This window comes from Periophthalmus magnuspinnatus, chromosome 5 (assembly GCF_009829125.3).
Source record: "Periophthalmus magnuspinnatus isolate fPerMag1 chromosome 5, fPerMag1.2.pri, whole genome shotgun sequence".
Lineage (NCBI taxonomy): Eukaryota > Metazoa > Chordata > Actinopteri > Gobiiformes > Gobiidae > Periophthalmus > Periophthalmus magnuspinnatus.
The window spans coordinates 15,357,994-15,378,753 of NC_047130.1; the positions used below are offsets into that span (position 1 = coordinate 15,357,994).

The window sequence follows — 20,760 nt, forward strand, 5'->3', positions numbered from 1 at the left end:
CTAGTCCATTTTTGTCAAGTCTTAAAATAGTGACTCAAGTCTGATTCCAGTCCCACGTCCGATAAGCAATACAAAAATGAGTATAAAAACCAGAGCCTCATGTTTGGCAGGTATTGATACTAAAACTAGTATCAAAACTACTCATGTTTCACAGGTATAGATACTAAAAAAGTCAAACTGACAGAAGTGAACCTTTCCTGAATCTTTAAAATGATCTGGAGCTGCATCAGAACAAGTGTAATTTTACAAAGTTTTGTGCCAAACAAAAAAGGATGAAACAAGGTCATAAAAAGTCATGAGGGGATGAGGAAACTTTTAATACAAGAACTCATGACTGTCTATGACTAAAAACTGAACAACAGAGATGAGGAGAGAGGAAGAGAGAGAGAGGGAGCAGACAGACAGGGAGGAGGAGGAGAGAGGGAGTGAGAGAGGAAGAGAGCGACAGGGAGGAGGAGAGAGGGAGAGAGAGAGAGGAAGAGAGAGGGAGCAGACAGACAGGGAGGAGGAGAGAGGGAGTGAGAGAGAGGAAGAGAGCGACAGGGAGGAGGAGAGAGGGAGCAGACAGACAGGGAGGAGGAGAGAGGGAGTGAGAGAGAGGAAGAGAGAGAGGGAGCAGACAGACAGGGAGGAGGAGAGAGGGAGTGAGAGAGGAAGAGAGAGGGAGGAGAGCGACAGGGAGGAGGAGAGAGGGAGTGAGAGAGATAAAGGGGGGAGGAGAGAGGGAGGAGAGGGAGTGAGAGGAGAGGAGAGAGAGGAAGGGAGGAGCAGTGAAAAAGAGAAGAAGAGAGGGAGGAGAGAAGGGGAAAAGAAGAGGAGGAAAATAACTTTTAAAACAAGATCTCATTATTGTTTATGTCTAAAAGCTGAAATGGGGAAGAAGAAAAAAAAAACTCTTGGTTATTTTGCTTCCCAAAAATTGAACATCTGAAGGACATTTAAAATGAAGCCACTGCAGCACTTTAATAATGTGGAGAGAAACATATTCACACCTGCTCCTGTTTTTAATGTTTAGACATTTATAATCACACCTGCTCCTGTTTTTAATGTTTTAAATGAACCTGTGCAGGTGTTTGTTTGGTTTTGTTTGTATCTCACTGGGCTCCTGTAGAAATAAAGATGGCGATGAGAACCAGCATTACAAAAATGCACTCAAATGTGTATATGTGAGATATATAAATATACAGCTGAAATAATAACATCGAGCTCAAATAACACCACATAAACTAATGGGATCATCCATCCATTTTCTTCCTCTTATGCCTTGGCAGCAGTCTAAGCAGGGACTCCCGGACTTCCCTCACCTTAGACACACCCTCCAGCTCTTCTGGTGGGACCCCAAGGCGTTCCCAGGCCAGCCGAGACACATTGTCCCTCCAGTGTAGTGGGTCTTCCCTGGGACCTTCTCCCGGTGGGACATGCACAGAACACCTCCCTAGGGAGGCATCCTGGAGACATCCTGAGCAGATGCCTGAGCCACCTCAGCTGCTCCGCTCGACATGTAGGAGCAGCGTCTCTACTCCAAGCTCCTCCGGTGTGACCGAGCTCCTCACCCTATCTCTAAGGGAGTGCCCAGCCACTCTGTGGAAGAAACCCATTTCGGCCGCTTGTATCCATGATCTTGTCCTTTCGGTCATTACCCAGAGCTCATGACCATAGGTGAGAGTAGAAATGTAGATTGACCGATAAATGGAGAGCTTTGCCTTTGGACTCAGCTCCTTCTTCACCACAATGGACCGATACAGCGACTGCATCACTGCAGACACTGCACCGATCCAACTGTCAATCTCACGCTCCATCCTTCCCTCACTCGTGAACAAGACCCCGAGATACTTGAACTCCTCCACTTGGGGCAGAGACTCACCACCCACCCGGAGAGGGCAAGCCACCTTTTTCCGGTTGAGAACCATGGCCTTGGATTTGGAGGAGCTGATTCTCATCCCAGCCGCTTCACACTTGGCTCAAACCATCCCAGCCACTGCGAGGACCTGCAGTCCTAGCTCGATGAAGCCATCAAAGACAACATCATTTGCAAACAGCAGTGATGAGATTCTGTGGCCCCTGAAGCGGACCCCCTCCGGCTCCTGAAGCGGACCCCTTCGGCCCCTGGCTATGCCTAGAAATTCTGTTGATAAATATAATGAACAAAACTTGTGACAAAGGGCAGCCCTGGCGCAGTCCAACATGCACCGGGAACAGGTCTGACTTACTGCTGGCAATGCAAACACAGCTACTGCTCCGGTCATACAGGGACTGGACAGCCCTTAGCAAACGGCCCCGGACCCCATGCTCCCGGAACACCCCCCAGAGGACACCACGAGGGACACGGTCGAATGCCTTCTCCAGATCCACAAAGGACATGTGACCTGGTCGGGAAAACTTCCATGAGCCCTTGAGGACCTGATGGAGAGTATACAGCTGGTCCAGTGTTCCACGACCAGGATGAAAGCCACACTGCTTCTCCTGAATCTGAGGTTCAACTATCGTATTCTCCTCTCCAGTCCCTGGAATAGACCTTATGGGGAAGACTGAAGAGTGTGATTCCCCTGTAATTGGAACACTCTCTCCGGTAAAGGGATCATGACTTATCCAAACTGTGGCATGGTTACGAGGTCACACTTAGACTTATGACCCAGTGTCCTCCAGTGAGACACATTAAACTGTCTGAATGTGACTGTGTCCTTCAATGTATGAAAGTTTGAACTATATGTTTTGGGGTCAGTATTTATGTTTCTTTGCTCCACCAGAAAAGTTTGTTTATTTTTATCTAAATGATCAGGTTTAAGTCAGAAAAGTTTGAAGAAATAAGGTGTCTGACTCACACTGACTTACAGATGCAAAAACGTGTCTCATTTTGCTGTTCATTTAACTCACCTCGTCCCATTACAAAAACATGTTTTGAAGCTCAATGTGTCGCTACGGAGAAATGCTGCCATAAACGATAATATTAAAACTACTTAATGTCAGTGATTAAGATTTAAATAAACAAAATAATCTCACTAAATCATTTAAATTCAAATCATTTTCATTAAAAGATACAAGATACTTCAAATAAACAACAAACTGAATCAATAATTAGCCATAAAAGAGACTCACCCTCCACAGCTCAAATCTTATTGTTTTTCAACAAAAATATTGTCGATTTAGAATAACTTTTGTGGTTTAAATCTGCTCTTGTTTTTTTGTGTCAGTGGCAGAAATGAGTTTCAATATTATCGTCTATATTGAACTTCAGAATGTGTGATCGTGACACGACCGAGGCAGATTGCTCCAGGACTCAGAATAAGAACCTAAGACTTTACATCCCAAAGTTTGGACCATAAACCATCACTGAGAACAGCTAAATGTTTAATCATGATGAGGTGGATGTAAACGTGTTATTACATAAATACACACACGTAAACATACACATGTAAATATACACATGTACATATACACATGTACATATACAGGTGTACATATACACATGTACATATACACGCGTACATATACACATGTACATATACACGCGTACATATACACATGTACATATACACGCGTACATATACACATGTACATATACACGTGTACATATACACATGTACATATACACGTGTACATATACACATGTACATATACACGCGTACATATACACGTGTACATATACACATGTACATATACACGTGTACATATACACATGTACATATACACATGTACATATACACGCGTACATATACACATGTACATATACACATGTACATATACACGCGTACATATACACATGTACATATACACATGTACATATACACATGTACATATACACGTGTACATATACACATGTACATATACACATGTACATATACACGCGTACATATACACATGTACATATACACGTGTACATATACACGCGTACATATACACATGTACATATACACATGTACATATACACGTGTACATATACACGTGTACATATACACATGTACATATACACGTGTACATATACACATGTACATATACACGCGTACATATACACATGTACATATACACATGTACATATACACATGTACATATACATATGTACATATACACGTGTACATATACACATGTACATATACACATGTACATATACACATGTACATATACACACGTAAACATACACATGTAAATATACACATGTAAATACGCACATACATATCTGTCTTCACTTGCATTGAGAATTCTGCTGTAGGTGCCACCTTCAGAAAGTTACATATTGAGTCTTTAATGTGCATATAACATGTCTGACTTATTTCGCTGGGATGGAAGCTGCTAAATATTTATCATCGTTTTACATCAGTTAAGCAACAATTTGAGAAAAATCAATTAAGAAGAAAAGAACAAACCTACAGGACATAGCTGTGCATTGTTGTTTACCACAGCACCTGGGACACGTGACGTAAGAGAGAATCACCTCCACATAATGACAGACGTGATAGTGCACCTAGTTAGTTTTAGTAAAAATACATGTTCATAAGTAGAGGCATAGTAACACCCACAGTATAATGTCATTATAATAATGGTAATTGGTCCTTTCATTCAACATGTCACATTACAAACACGTTCCTCTAGAGGGTGATGTTTCTTATTTTAGTCTTATCGCCTTAATGTCAAGTCACGTGACGCACTGGGAGCTGGATGTAACATCATCTCCAAATTCAAAGCTGCTCTGCTAAAAGGGAATATCCAGACTCAGTTAAAATTATTTGAATTCAGAAAAGTAATCTGGACTAGAGTAGATTTAACTTTCAATTTCTTTAGAATACATAACATTATTACAATATGGTAGGTTAGGTTTTTATTCTGCACTCTTCTGTTTTAATGTTAATTATTTGTAATTATTTATGTTTGGATTTCTGTGATTTTTTTAAATTTTTTTATGTCTTTCTTATTCTGTAAAGCACTTTGAATTACTGTTAAACTTGTCTTGCCAATATTTCACTGGTCTCATGACAGTTCTGACTCATTACAAGATCATTTATATAATAGAGCAAACGTACCATTGCGGTGACTAAGGAAATGTTAATACCCCATTGGTAAATAAATGGACAAGAAATAAAGTAATATAATGAAACAAATCAGAAACAAGTCTTAAAATGTACCACCATAGGCTGTATATGTATTTATCTTTAAACAGCCTACGGTACCACCACCTCCTACCTGGACTTTACCAAACCTAAAGACGAAACCAGGTCTAAACAAGGACTAACCCAGGTCTAGAACCAGATGAAATCAGGTCTAAAAGGAGATCTAAAACCACCAGACTAAACCAAGTCTAAAACCAGGTCTAAAACCAGGTCTAAAACCAAACTAAACCAGGTCTAAACCAGACTGAAACAGGTCTAAAACCAGGTTTAAAACAGACTAAGCCAGGTCTAAAACTAGACTAAACCAGGTCTAAAACCAGATGAAACCAGGTCTAAAACCAGACTGAAACAGGTCTAAAACCAGGTCTAAACCAGGCTAAGCCAGGTCTAAAACCAGACTAAACTAGGTCAAAAACCAGACTGAAACAGGTCTAAAACCAGGTCTAAAAACAGACTAAACCAGGCCTAAACCAAACTAAACCAGGTCTAAACCAGGACTAAACCAGGTCTAAACCAGGTCTAAAACCAGACTAAACTAGGTCTAAACCAGACTAAGTCAGGTCTAAAACCAGATGAAGCCAGGTCTAAAACCAAGTCTAAACCAGACTAAGTCAGGCCTAAAACCAGATTAAACCAGGTCTAAAATTAGACCCAGGGATAGTGTGCTAAATAATGAGAAACCCAAAGTTTCTAAAACAAATACTCTTCCAATCCTTCATAAAAAAATAAAAAAATAAAAAAACCCAAAACATCTGAACAACACCAACAACAACAACAACAACAACAACAACTACTACTACTACTACTACTACTACTACTACTACTACTACTACTACTACTACTACTACTACTACTACTACTACTACTACTACTACTACTACTACTACTAAAAACATCTGAAAAAGTCAAAACCACTGAAATTATCAAAAATGTCCTGAAATCACATTTGTGAGGTTTATGATTCTGAGATTCAAACTGGAGAATGTGAGATGCATTTGTAAAACCAGAGCTCAAGAATAAACACCCAGAGAACATGCAAACTCCACAGAGAGAGGTTTCATCCGGCCCAGGACTCAAACCTAGGACCTTGTGGCTGTGAGGCAGGTCTATGCCGCTGTCACACAATAAAAAGTACAGGAGACACACTGAGATGGACACATCTTTATTAGGGCAGAGTTTTGAACTGGAAGAGTTTCTAAAACGTTTTATTCTTGTGGCAGTTTGAGTTTTCTCTCTTTTCAGCTGGAAGCGGCCAGTTCCTCGAGAGCGTCCTGGAGTCTGCACAAAACAAAATATTATTAGGACACAATGAATTTCAGACAACGATGTGGATGGAGAGTAGAACCAAAACTAATGACAAACATCAGATGACACGTCACAGCTGTTTTTCCTTTTTAACACTAATATGTAAAGTTATATGTCGCAGTACTCTTACACAGTACTTATACAGTACTATATACAGTACTATTATACTGAACTCTTACGCAGTACTCTCGCACAGCCTGCCTCTTAGTAGTTGTAGTAGTATTTGTATTGTATCTGTAGCAGTAAAATACATTTGGTCTTAGTAAATATCACTATTCTGAGTAAACTAAAGCCTCATGACTTTTTCAAAAGTCCCTGATCTGTTTCTGCAGATGAACTCTCCACTGTGGGTGAGTCCAGCTCTTCTAAACAGAAACATCAGTACTGTAGCTCCATGTGTTAGTACTGTCCCCTCCGTCCAGCAGGTTCTCGTATATAGTAGTAGTACTCACTTTCATTTTTCATTTCATTTATTGGTTTATTAGGACAGTGTACAATTACATTAATCACAGTGGTAGATATGTTTGTATCAGATTGTAGCTCATAGCTAATTTCCATCTGTAGTAACTTAAAGTTCCCTCTGTCCAGCAGGTTCTTGTATATAGTAGTATTTGTGGTAGTACTCACTTGAAGTCCCCTCCGTCCAGCAGGTTCTTGTACATGGCGATCTCGGCCTCCAGTTTGACCTTGATGTTGAGCAGGGCCTGGTACTCCTGACTCTGTTGTTGGATGTTGGCTCTAAGTTGTGTGAGCTCCTCCTCCAGCCGCATGAGAATGATGTTGTACTTCTCCATCTCCATATTGGTCCTCATCTCCACATTCCTCAGAGTGTCCTCCAGAGATGCTTTCTGTGGAGGAACAGGACAGGGTTATAGAGAGGAGCTCGATCAGGTTTAAAGTGTCTCTACCTGTTTTTTCATGTAATAAATGTAGAGAAGGTTACTACTATGACTACAACTACTATTACTGCTGCTGCTACTACTGCTACTGTAAAAAAGTGAAATTTGCCCCAGTAAAGACATACTGTAAAAGCAGATAACTAGCCAGTTACAGGTGTTACTCACTAGACTCTGTTGTGAGGCCAGTTCTATCTCCAGCGTCTGTATCTGTCGGGTCAAATCGCTCTTCTCCATCTGTGCTCCCTGAAGAGCCTCTGTGTTCTGAGACACCTGGACCTGCACGTCTGCGATCTGCATACAAACATGAAAACAACATCAGCATCTGCCACAAGTGCAACTAAACACTTTATATTTAACATTATGTTTAAACTGTAAAGGTCACAGGTCCCTCAGGAAAATGAGTTTAAGTCTGAAGAGGCTAACCTGTAAAAATAAAAGACGATTAAAAGGCGAGAGAGCAAAGAAACACTGCAGCTTTTTTGGAGGTGGATGTTTCCGTAGGAATAGAAAGTTGAAGCTAGAAATCTTCAAATCATTTCATATTGTAACATGAAACTCACTCACAGAGGGAAGAGGAACCACAACTTTTACTCAAGTAAGAGTACTGTTACTTCAATAAAAACATTATTCAAGTAGCAGTAAAAATATGCTGCTAGAAAGGTACTCTGAAAAGTATAATTTTTTTTAAAAAAGTTACTCAAGAAAATGTAACTGAGGAATTGTACTTGAGTAAATGCACCTGAGTAAATGTACCTGAATAATTTTTTTTTTTAATTTATTTGATTTATCTTTATTTATACAGGGGGACCAAATGACCCCACTTGGGCTCTCTTTTTCATGGGTGCCCTGTTTAAAATACAACACAAACCGAAAAAACAATCAAAACAAATAAGTCCATAAAAAACATCAATAACAAGTGCAGGTGTGTGTATGAAAGTTTGTTATCAGATTATTAAATTGCAATTGTGTCACTAACATGTCCAGTTTTGCTTTTCCTTGGAGCATATTCCATTTTTGTGAAGCAAAACAGCTAAAAGTCCTCTTTCCCATCTCAGTTCTGGTGTGGCTCGTCCTTAACCTTATGCAGTCATGTGATCTGGTGTTAAATGTACCTGAGTAAATACACTTGATAAAATGTACCTGAGTAAATGCACTTGACAAAATGTACCTGAGTAAATGCACTTGAGTACGACCCAGCTCTGACTTTGGGTGCGTTAAGTTGAGTTTCTATAAATGTTTGTAGTAGAAATGAATCCATTGGTCTAACTACTTCCTCCTATTGATGAAACCAGAACTTCGGCTGTTACTACAGTTACAATGACTATGACTGGGTTGAGTAAATATACTGTCTGCTTCCTCTTCTTTAAATACTCCAGTGACCACATGCCCACCCCATCGCCATGGCGACAGTTACAGTCTCATGCTCTGACCTGGTTTTCGTGCCAGCGTTTGAGGTCCGCTGTGTTCTTCTGAGCCATCTTCTCGTAGTTGGCCCTCACTTCCTCCATGATCTGAGACAGGTCCTGACCTTTGGGAGCGTCCACGTCCACCTGGACTCCAGACTGAGAGATCTGGTTACGCAGCTCCATCACCTCCTGCAGATAGAAGGAAGGTAAAAAGTACAGAATTGGACCTTTTTGTAGTAAAACCTAAAGAAATTGATATAAAACAGCTGTTTGTGAGGTTGTGAACAGGTAGGCCTTAGTGCACTAAAGAATAGACCATTTGAATAAAACAGATATGAGCTGCTCATCTGAGAAATGGAGTAAAGAACAAAGATTATACATCATCATCAGCCTTTAGACCTGGTCTTGAGGACCTTTGCCTTGGCATTTCATGATTGGGAACTAAAAATAATGTCCAAAAAACAAAACAAAAAAACAAATGTTACCATAGGGAAAAAACTGGAGTAAAATTATAACACGGTTAAAAAAGTTCATTTTTCATAATATGTGTTGTTTAAAACTTGCACTTTAAAGATTGCACCTCTGCATCATCAGATTTTGAGTTCATAGCCCAGGTAAATGTAGTCCATTTAGTTTTGGGGCATATTTCTGTGTTTCAGATGACATCACAACATTCTAATGACCAAACATATTTAATACAGATGGAGGCAGCGAGAATGAATATTGTTAAAATGCATTTCTTTGTTGTAATACAAGAAGTCAACGGGACTAGTCACTATAGGAAATCATCAGGTTCAACATTTGTGAATTTACCTATTAGATATTTCATGGCAAAGTCCAATGTAATCACCAGGGTAAACTGACTCTTGCCCCGTCGACTATGTCAATGTCTGGTGTAACAGAGTAAACTCACGTTCTCGTGGTTTTTCTTGAGAAAGGCGAGCTCCTCCTTCACAGCCTCGATCTCGCTCTCGATGTTCATTCGGCTCATGTTTGTCTCATCGATGAGTTTCTTCAGTCCGGCGATGTCCGCTTCCACCGACTGACGGATCGTGGTCTCGTTATCGAACCTGCACAAAGAAATGAGGCCAATGAGCTACAAATACTTCAGATTCTTGTAGCTTTAATTAATGTTCTAATGCTGTTACCTCCTCAAAAACAGACATGGAGTTGTGTTTTGTTCCATCCACACATGTTAGTAGCACTTTATTATTAGTCTGTCTACATCTCCAAATCTCAAAATGCTCTGTTCCACCTTGTGATGTCATGAAGTGGTAGCTTTCAGGTCAACAGCTCCTTTTACCTTTGGTTCAGTAGAGATTGGTAATTTCACGGCTGAATTCATCCAAATGATTCTACTGAAGGTGTACGGAGTTTAAAAACACAGTGGAGCACTTCCTGTATTACCTTGTGACATCACAAGGTGGAACAGAGTGTTTGTGATGAAGAAACAACTTTATAACATAGATCAAAAACCGTGTAATATGGGCCCTTTAAAGGTGCACTATGGAGCTTTTATGATTTGCCACCAGCATGTCTCCATAGAGAGGATATTGCTTTGCTTGGAATATTCCACAGGATAACGTTAAACATGTGTATCTCCATGGAAACAAGCAGGTGATGCCACAAGGTCAAGTTACAAGTCAGATCTGTGGAGAGGCGAGCCTGCTCACAGTAGGAATGCATGTTTTTCAGTGTATATTTCTGAACAATATAAACCAACCCTTATAATTAAATAAATGGAAACCCACCTCAAAAGTTACACAGTGCAGCTTTATGTACTCTCAGAAGTAAAGTCCAAACTGATCCTGCTCAAACTCACTTTACTTTGAAGTCGTCTGCAGCAAGGCGAGCATTATCGATCTGCAGAACTATCCGGGCGTTCTCTGTTATTCTGTCAAAAATCTGAAAGAAAAAAATATAGAGAAGAATTCAGCCTAAATCTGCAGTTTGAGAGTAAAACATAAATAAAATAAAACACAGCTTCAGGTCTGAGGAAACTGTATCAGAACAGACCAGAAAACAGTGTCATATGGACCTTTAATGAATCCACTGAAAACTATAATTTTCACTGGACTGTATTTTCCAGCTCGTTTCATGGTCAGAACGATCACATCTGAGTCAGCTTTTCCCCATTCATTCATTTGGCAGAATATTTAACAGATGTGAAATCAAAAGCACATGATCTGAATCAGGCCTGAACTTATGTAACTCCACAGACAAGAGTCAGATTTCACATCACAGTCCAAACCCACACACTTCCACTCACACAGAGGAGGGGAAGAGGAGGCGAGGCGCAGAGGAGGAGAAGAGGAACAGAATAGGAGTAAAGGACCAGAGGAGGGGTAGTGGTGCAGAATTGCAGGGATAAAGGATAGGCAGAGGAACAGAGGAGGAGTGGAGGAGGAGCAGAGAGAGGAGGACACAAGCAGAGGAGAAACAGAGACAACTAAACGATTGGCAGAGAGGGAGAGAAAAGAGGAAGGATGATCCCAGGCCAAACTCTGGCTCAGTTTCCTCTTTGAGACTTTTCTTCTTCTGAGTCATAAATCAGTCTGCGAACACAGACCTTCAGGAAACTACTTATATGTGTCCTTTTATTTAATGTTAAGTTCATGCTGATACAACCAGAAGTTAATTAAAAATACACCTTTATATTGTGTCATTTTAAAATGTAACATAAGGGAGTTGAAAGTCAGTACAGTTACTCAGCTACTTCTACAACTATAAAATCTATTGTTTTTATGCATAAATGAGACACAGAGTTTGTTCATTTCACTCTAGGAAACTCAGCTCTGAATCATTTACAGCTTTTACTGATGTGGATCAAGTTAAAAGCCTCATTTTGTGCTGGAACTAATTCAACTACTGCTCCTAGACCTACTCATGCCCCCTCCTGCCCCCTGCTGCCCCCTGCTGCCCCCTGCTGCCCCCTGCTGCCCCCTGCTGCCCCCTGCTGCCCCCTGCTGCCCCCTGCTGCCCCCTGCTGCCCCCTGCAGTCACCACACATAATTCTGGTGTCTGTCTCGAAAGAATTTGACTTTTGACTCTTGGACAGAAAATCTTTGTTATCTTCTCACATCACAGACTGTTGCCTCTGTCTGTCTCAAACCCTCGTCATTCCCCAGACTGAGTCACAGAGCAGTCAAAAAACTCACAAACTTAAATGTGCCTTGGATATCTAAAACAAATGTTATGAAACTTTCTTTGCAAACTGTATTTAACTAAAGCTACAACTGATTAACAGACCGTTTCTGGCGAGTAAAATTATTTAAACATAGTCATGCTAATGTGCTAGCATAACTGACGCACATTTGGTAAATGACTCAAATTGGGAAATGACAACCCTTTCATTTAAACCTCTCTATGTCAGCTTGTGTGTGCCCCTGTGTGTGTTAGCTCACGTGCGTTGGCCTGTGTGTATTAGTTCAGTCTCTTTTGTGCTGTATAGTTGTGTGTCTTTCACATCTGTTTCACATTGGCTCCATTCTCCCCCCACTCTCTCTCTCACTCTCTTTCTCTCAGATTCTTTCGTGTCTCTCTCTCTCTTTCTCTTTCTCTCAGATTCTTTTGTGTCGTCCGGTTACATTCAGAGATTCTTGTGCCAGCCCAGTCATGGGGTGGTAGCCGGTTTGTATCTTTACACCTCTTTTTGCATTTAATAAAGTTTGTATTTAAAAATATGAGTGATATTTTGTTTACAAAAACTATAACAAAAATACTTAATTTCAAAATTTAGAGAGTACTAATAGTTGCAAATCTGCATCTGTCTCACTCCCTCCGTCACAAACCGTTTGGCACAACTGGACCTGAGTTATGTAACATTAGTATAAAGTTGCAGTATTTTGTGTATTTATAAGGATCTGGAAGCTTCTCATGAACAAAAGCAGAACATCTGTTTCCCATTGGGCCCATTCTTAGGTTCTCTCATTCTCACAGTCATGGGGCACTGGCCTGTTACTTTTAACAGAGTATGAAGTAAAAGCACCTCTACTTCAAATTAATATTCAAGTAGCAGTGTAAGCAGCCTACTCTTTAACCAAAGCATAGAGTTTGAATATTTACAGCTGATTTAAAGAGAAACGATGAGGGCTGTAGACCTGTAGTCTACTGGGTTGATGGCATCAGAGTCGACCACGTTCTGTATCATTTGACTAAAAGTTGTATAATTTTAAAGGATTTCTGTGGAGTACGTTGGGTGTGGGAGGAGTTGGCTTAGGTTTCATTAAGTGTGTTTTTACTTGGACTTTTTCCATTAATTCCCTTGAGTTTAATAGTTTAATGAGCTTTTGCTGCTAACTAGCTGTACCTCATTTTAGTTTAGTTAAATTATGTACTTTTATTACTACTACTACTGCAACAATAGAGCTATTATTACTACTATTTACTACTTTTTACTACTACTGCTAGAACCATCACAACTGACCACACCCCTGTCTGCTAACTCCGAGTCCTAGCACTACTGCATCTGCTGTTACATAAACTATTACACTGAAATACAGCCTGTGTACAGCCTGCAGGCTGTGTCTTGTTTAATTTGTATTTTAACGTGTTCTTTGCTTAAATCAGTCGACCCACACTGAAGGACAGTCTGTGTGAGTTTAGAGCTGTAAGCAGTGTGTCTTTTGTGGTGGTATTTTGCAGTGGGTGATTCAGAGGAAGTGCTGACCATGGCACAGATGGGTCATTATGGAGCCGCACCCTTCATTCTCTAAAGAAATCTGAGACACAAAACCTTACATTTTTAACTATGATGGATGGCATTGTTTGAGCCTTAAGAAAACCGTAAAAGTCTATTTAATGTACCTGTACTTTTATTTTATCAGTTTATATTTACTGTTATCATTCTTTGTCTGATGTTGCAATATTTTGCTAAAGCAAGTTCCTCGTTCCTCGATTTGGATAATGTACCGGATCATTTTGGTTGTTGCAGATTTACCTGCAGCTTGTGAACCTGATTTTAATACAGTGAAAGGAGGAAGTAGGTGTATAAGTCTAACTTGTTCCTAGGCGAGCTCTCACAAACCCTTTGGCACATCACTAGTACTCACGTGCATGAGTTTTTGAGGCACAAGAATGGCTTTAGAACAGCTTTAGAACAGCTTTAGAACAGCTTTAGAACAGCTTTAGAACAGCTTTAGAACGGCTTTAGAACATCTTTACAACAGCTTTAGAACATCTTTGGAACAGCTTTAGAACGCTTTAGAACAGCAGGGACAGGAAATTCCCTTCAGAACAGCTGCTCTGGGTCGGGTCACTTTCTAAATCCCACAAAAGAATGCAAAAAGTGTCTTGAGGAAACACTGATTTTACTTATTTAACCAGGAGTTGTATAAAACTATTTATTATATCTTTATGTGTTTATTACTTGTATTTTTTGCATTACATAAGAACTTGTAGATTGTAAAGTTACCAACAGAACTATCCTCACTAACTTCAACTCAAAATGTGAGCCAGAGTAAGGTCCATTTTTTAAGGCTTATTTTCCTTTTTAAATCACACCTTTTTAAAAGTGTCTCATGATGATAACGATTCAAATCCGATCACACAGAGAACAAAGACTAGAGAAGACTTCATCGCATATAATCAGCTTCAAACAGAGACCACATAATCTCTTTGACTTATCTGTCTGGTCCCATAGTACGAGTGATAATGATTAAAGAGAAATTGCACCACCAGCCACTCCACATTCAGACATCGTGGGTGAAGTGTCTTGCTCAACAACAGCAGTTTTCTGTCTAGAGCAGCACTACTAAACTGTGTGGTGTTTTAAGAGCACTGGACTTCCTAGTCATTTTGGTTAATTTTACTGCAAACTTGGTATATTAGTAGCCTTCCTCCCCCCCAACTCTCCTCACCCCTCCCCCTTAATCTCCCCTTTAGTCCTCCAGACCGTGCCCCTCCCCCTCACTCTCCCATTTAGTCCTTCAGACTCCACCCACTCTCCACTTTTGTCCTCCAGACCCCGCCCACTCTCCCATTTAGTCCTCCAGACCTCACCCACTCTCCACTTTTGTCCTCCAGACCCCGCCCACTCTCCACTTTAGTCCTACAGACCCCACCCCTCCCCCTCACTCTCCCATTTAGTCCTTCAGACCCCACCCACTGTCCCCTTTAGTCCTCCAGACCCCGCCCCTCCCCCCTCACTCTCCCATTTAGTCCTTCAGACCCCACCCGCTGTCCCCTTTAGTCCTCCAGACCCCGCCCCTCCTCCCCCCTCACTCTTCCCGTTAGTCCTCCAGGTTCTGTTCAGTATAGCCGCTCTATTTGAAATATGATTGCGGGCGGAGTTTAGGCGTTTAACCCCCCTTTAAGCCCCTCCTCTTCACTCACCTGTCTGCGTAGGTCTTCTATGATTGGCTCGTACTTGCTGTAGTCCCTCAGGTCAGGCAAGCCCTTCTCCAACGCCTGTCGGATTTGCACCTCCAGTTCCTTGTTGGCTCGTTCCAGGTTCCTCACAGTCTCCAGGTAGTTGGCCAAGCGGTCGTTCAGGTTCTGCATGGCTCCCTTCTCGTTACCCAGGATCGAACCACTGCTGCCGCCCGCTGCCATCCCACCAGCCCCCATGCCTCCACCCAGACCTGGAAGGACAACAACCAGGAAACATAAATACATTATTAAAACTACTGAAGAAAATACATTAAGAAAACATTTCCTCTTTTACTAAAACCGCTCATTTCACTGCCATTCAAACTGTCAAATGCACCAGACCAACTTTATCATGTGAAACAACCAAACTGTTAAAACTACACACACAGCAACATTTTACACATGAAACCAAGAAGACATTTTCTTATCTGCAGATAGCCTTCGATTCAAGCTGTTCTATGGAACCTTTCTGGTGAGGCGGTCTGTAATCTGCTCTTCTCAGTGGAGATTTTGGTTCTTGCTCTGTCTGAAATGTTCCACAGTATGGCATTAAACATATCTATTCTACATTAATTAATTTCTAGGCATTTTTTAATTCTGAAGAAAACCTTGGCGGACCCTCAACCGTAGAAATTACATAGTGTACCTTTAACCAAATAAAACAGCTTTCACAGTGTCACATCCACAGTCACAGTTTGTCCAAAAATGTGACCTACCTGCTCCCATTCCTGCTCCCATTCCTGCTCCCAGTCCTGCTCCCATGCCACTGCTGACTTTGTAGCTGGATGTTGCAGAGATCATGGGGGCTCCAGAGCGGAGCGAGGAGGCAGAGGACACTCGGGTGCCCTTTCCCCCAGCTCCTCCATAGATGCTGGCCGCCCTGTACTGTGGGGCAGACCTGGTGAACGCCATAGAGTTACTCCTGAAGTTGAGACTCATTTTTATGAACGGCACAGTAAGGATGTAATCTAATCTGGAGCAGAGGCAGCAGTCGCAGTGTGGCCAGACACAGCAGAGAGGAGCCACAGGGAGGAAACAGGGAACTTATAGAGAGTTTTGGACCAGCCCACTTCAGAGGAGCCCCACGGACCCCTCCCTCCTGCTCACAGCAACACGAGGCTGCTTTGAATATCACCAGGCAACATATGCAAAACACACATGAAACAATAAGATCTGCTGTTTAGGAGACGGCAACAGAACTTATATTTAATTTAAAATATAAAGCACCAAAGTATTTAAATGATTTAAACTAATCTCTACAGCACAGGCTGAAGTTGTACGCATCTAAACTTGTACTATTACAACTACTGCAAGTACTAGAGCTGGTACACGGGTATATTACTGCATTCACACTTTGAATATCATCTAGCAGCTTATACAAAATAAGAAACATGGCCCGTACCATTACTACAACTGATTAAAATGTGTGTGTATCAAACTGAACTATCTGCAGGTTCAAATCAAACCATAAAGACACGAGACTACAACAACTACTAAAGTACTACTAAATATACTACAGTTATTCTGTACCAGTACCTTAAATACTGAGTACTTTGAAGACTGTAGGCGCAGTGATTTATACATATATACAGGTATGCAGGTATACATACTCTCTGTGTGAGACAACAGCAGAATTTAGATGTATCACTTTACACAAAAACCTGCTTTTGTAACGTAAGATTATTTTCCCATTGAACTGAACAGTCCACGTATGGTACTACTATACCCCTACAGTAATACTACAAGAGTACTACAATTACTGCAAAAACTCCAGTAGTACTGCCATCTTCATGAGCTGACGGCTTCAGTGACTCCTCCTCTCTTTACACAGATGACATCTGACAGAGACAAAGTGGAGAGGTTAATTCAGCGGTTTGTTCATAATGTGGAGCATTATAAACATACATGAATTATAACTGACTCTTTAAAAATGTAGTCTGCCGTACTTCTAATGGTTCACTGCAATTACAACTGTAATTAACTGACAATAGAAGTGTAATATCGCGTCTGTGGCATCAATTCAAACATTTAAAAGTGAAATTCCTCTTGTGAGAGCTTTTAATTTAAATGGATTAAATTGTGCAAACGCGTTGTAATGTTTTTCACTGATCATTTTCTTACTCGAAGTTGTATTTTCTTTGATGCATGTCTGAGTAATCCTGCATTCTCCTGCATTTGAGGCTTGAGTACTCAGAATATGTGTGTGTGTGTGTGTGTGTGGGGGGGGGGGGGGGGGTGTGTGTGTGTGGGTGTGTGTGTGTGTGTGTGTGTGTATATATATATATATATATATATATATATATATATACACACACACACACACACACACACACATATTCTGAGTACTCAAGCCTCAACTTTTAGTTGAGTTTTCAACTATCTGCTGTTTAGTTTTCAACTATCTGCTGTAAGGCCTATTATCATATACAAATATGTCATTAAAAAATGTTCAAGTTTTTGCACAGCCATTCAAATGTAAATGTAAACATAAACAGCTGTAGTTTTCATTTGACCTACTTTAGAGATATTCATGGGTTTCAAATTATGGCATTGAGCTGAGGTGACAGTGACTGAGTTTGTTCTCTGATCTGAAGGTTGGTGGTTCGAATCCTGCTCTCAACATAAACATCATTGTTTAAGTGGCCAGCTGTACTGACCCATAGGTTGGCAGTGCTATTCATATGAAATAATGATCTATATGTGATGATTTAAGCTTAATTAAAACTGACAAAATGAGTCCTGATTGATTTTGATGTGATTTAACCCTGAAAACCTCCAGTGTGGTTGTGTTTGCTCTGGCTCTGATTTGACGTTACACAGTTTGAGCACAGCCCAGGAAGCAGGGCATGGCACAAACACAACATTACTCTGTTTTTTCCCTAAAAGGCAAAAGCAATTTCTGCATAGTTCAGAGTCTGTGGTGAGAGCAGCCCAAAACAAACTGCCCTTAAACTGACCACTCAAACACATGAAGCCTATAATCCAGTCAGAGGGAGACAGGTGATCATCCTAATGTCACCAGACACAGTTATAGTTATAGTATATACTAAGATTAAGTTTAAATGAAATACAACAAAGTATTACTTAAAGGTGCACTATGCAACTTTTCTGGTGGGGTAGCATCTTCGTGAAGACAGCAGATGGTGGACACTCCAGCAGAGAAATTTCCAGCTGATGTTATCAAGGCAAGGAAAGTTTATTTGCCTTTCCTTGCCTTGATTTATTTTTTACAATTTGTACACAAAGTAATTCAAAGTGCTTTACAGAATAAGAAAGACATTAAAATTACACAAATCAAAACATAAATAATCACAAATAATCATCATAAAATTTACATTAAAACAGAAGAGTGCAGAATAAAAACCTTTCAGTCACATAGCAAACAACTAAGTTAAATCTGTCAACTGGACAAATCGTTGTAGGAGTGAAGACGTTTTGCTGCTCATCCAAGCCGCTTCTTCAGTTCTGGTCAGAATACTGGTGGCCACTGCCTTTAAATCTATCTGAGGGGAGGGGCTAACCACACTGAAACTGTAAACAGCTACTGTCTCCAGTTTCATCTGAAACTACCCTATTCAGCCCTTAACGACCCTGCTATTGTTCTCATTGGTCTGAGGATGGAGTTATAGATGTGGGAGAGATGATGTCTCAGGCCCCCATTTCTGTTTAAGGAAGGATTGTCTTTCCTAACAAAAATAGCTTCTTTAATTCCTCTCTCAAACCATTTCTTTTCTCTGGCTAAGATCTGAACTTGAGTATGTTCAAAGGAGTGGTTAGTGGCTTTGAGATGGAGATGTACAGCGGACTGGGGTCCAGAGGAACTCTCCCACCGGTGTTGGTACATCCTCTTATGGAGCAGCTGTTTAGTTTCTCCAATGTAACGCTCACTGCACTCTTCACTACACTGAATGGAGCAGACCACATTACTTTGTTTATGGCTCGGGGTTTTGTCTTTAGGGTGAACCAATTTTTGCCTTAAAGTGTTTGTGGGTTTGAAAAAGACAGGAATCTCATACTGTCTGAAGATTCTCTGAAGTTTTTCAGACACACCCGCAGTGTAAGGGATGGTAACACCTCTCCTTCTAGATTCAAATTCCCTGTTGTCCTGTTTTTTAGCTCTCTTAGCTCTATTGAAGGCCCATTTTGGATATCCACAAGCAGAGAGGGCTTTCTCCACATGTTGCTCCTCCTTTACTTTTCCCTCTGTGTTTGTAGGCACCACTTGAGCTCTGTGGTGTAGTGTCCAGATCACTCCGAGTTTGTGCTGCAGTGGATGGTGTACCACACCAGTCTAAACTACTGGAGACAAATGCATGGATAAGTCTCTCTAAGTCTGGCTTTGACAGTATATACCTTTGATTTTTGCAATGTTTTTAGGTGGTAAAAAGCTGCAGATGTTATTGATTTGATGTGGCTGTTAAAGTTCAAGTCTGAATCCATTATTACCTCTAGATTTCTAGCCTGATTTGAAGGGAGAGAGAGAGAGAGAGGCTGGAGGTGACTGCTGACACTTTCTCATGTTTCTGTGGGCCAAAGATGACGACTTCAGTCTTGTCTGAGTTTAGCTGGAGAAAGTTGTTTTTCCTCCACACACTGATCTGTTGGATGCAGTGACAGAGTGAATCCACTGGTCCATATTCACCTGCTGCAGTGAGACATAGATCTGAGTGTCATCTGCATAGTTGTGGTAAGACACATTATTGTTGCGTATTAACTGGCCTAATGGCAGCATGTAAAGATTGAACAACAGGGGTCCCAGGATTGACCCCTGGGGCACCCCACAGGTCAGGGACATTTGATCTGAGACACATTTTCCAATTTCAACAAAGTATTCCCAGTTTTCTAGATAGGACTTGAACCAGTTTAGTGCTGTACCAGAGATGCCCTCACAGTCCTCTAGTCTCTGTAAGAGGATCCCATGATCCACAGTGTCAAAGGCAGCACTCAGATCTAACAGGATCAAGACTGAGACTTTGCCTGCATCAGTGTTCAGGTGGATTCCTTGGGGGATGAAGCTAACATTCCCTGGGGGATAACGTTAACTAGAGGCGCTACTCTGTCTGATGCTGTTACTCAAGTTCAACTTTAATCTGAGCTTTGTTTTTACACAATCTGATCATAAAGAGTTGACTTATCTGAACTCCAAGAGGTGATTTGTGCTGTTAAACAAGTCCCTCTCAAATAACATTACAGTCACAAGATAGCTCGCGTTAGCATTAGCCAACAGTTTTTCAGTGAATCACTCTCACCTTTTTGTGTAAACTCAACTCCTATACAGGACCATGAACACTCGTGTTGATCTCAGGCTCCTGGAAGTGTGTTGACAAAATTTTTCTGTATAGTTTTGTCGTCCTATAGAACTTATTTACTGTTAAGATTGGCCTCGTACAAAATAATACAACTTGAATGACGATGGCAGCACCCATGAAAACAACAGCAGCTGGACAAAAACAAAATAATGTATAAGGTCTGTCCTAACATGAGTCCTGTTCTTTCTTTTCATATCAGTATAAACTCTATAGTAACACAATATTGTAAGCAAGACTAATCTGAAAACAAAGCCGAGTACGTGGTGTGTCCTGATGGACACAGAAAGGATGACCTGGTTTCCCATCTCTGCATTTATCTCATTTCTCCTTGAATCTCATTGTGACATGAAACTAGAGACATTTACAAAAG

The 20,760-nt window shown here is 40.9% G+C and overlaps 1 protein-coding gene across 1 annotated transcript; it reads right to left on the reverse strand.

Moving 5' to 3' along the window:
* Positions 1-6,248: 6,248 nt before the first annotated feature.
* LOC117370955 (keratin, type I cytoskeletal 18-like) lies at positions 6,249-16,101 on the reverse strand. Its single transcript, XM_033966510.2, has 8 exons — positions 15,798-16,101; positions 15,046-15,293; positions 10,535-10,617; positions 9,626-9,782; positions 8,737-8,901; positions 7,472-7,597; positions 7,035-7,255; positions 6,249-6,380 (listed from the first exon to the last, which is right to left on the reverse strand). Exons 1-8 carry the CDS (start codon positions 16,018-16,020, stop codon positions 6,341-6,343), a joined length of 1,263 nt encoding a protein of 420 aa, XP_033822401.1. The 5' UTR covers positions 16,021-16,101; the 3' UTR covers positions 6,249-6,340.
* Positions 16,102-20,760: the final 4,659 nt, after the last annotated feature.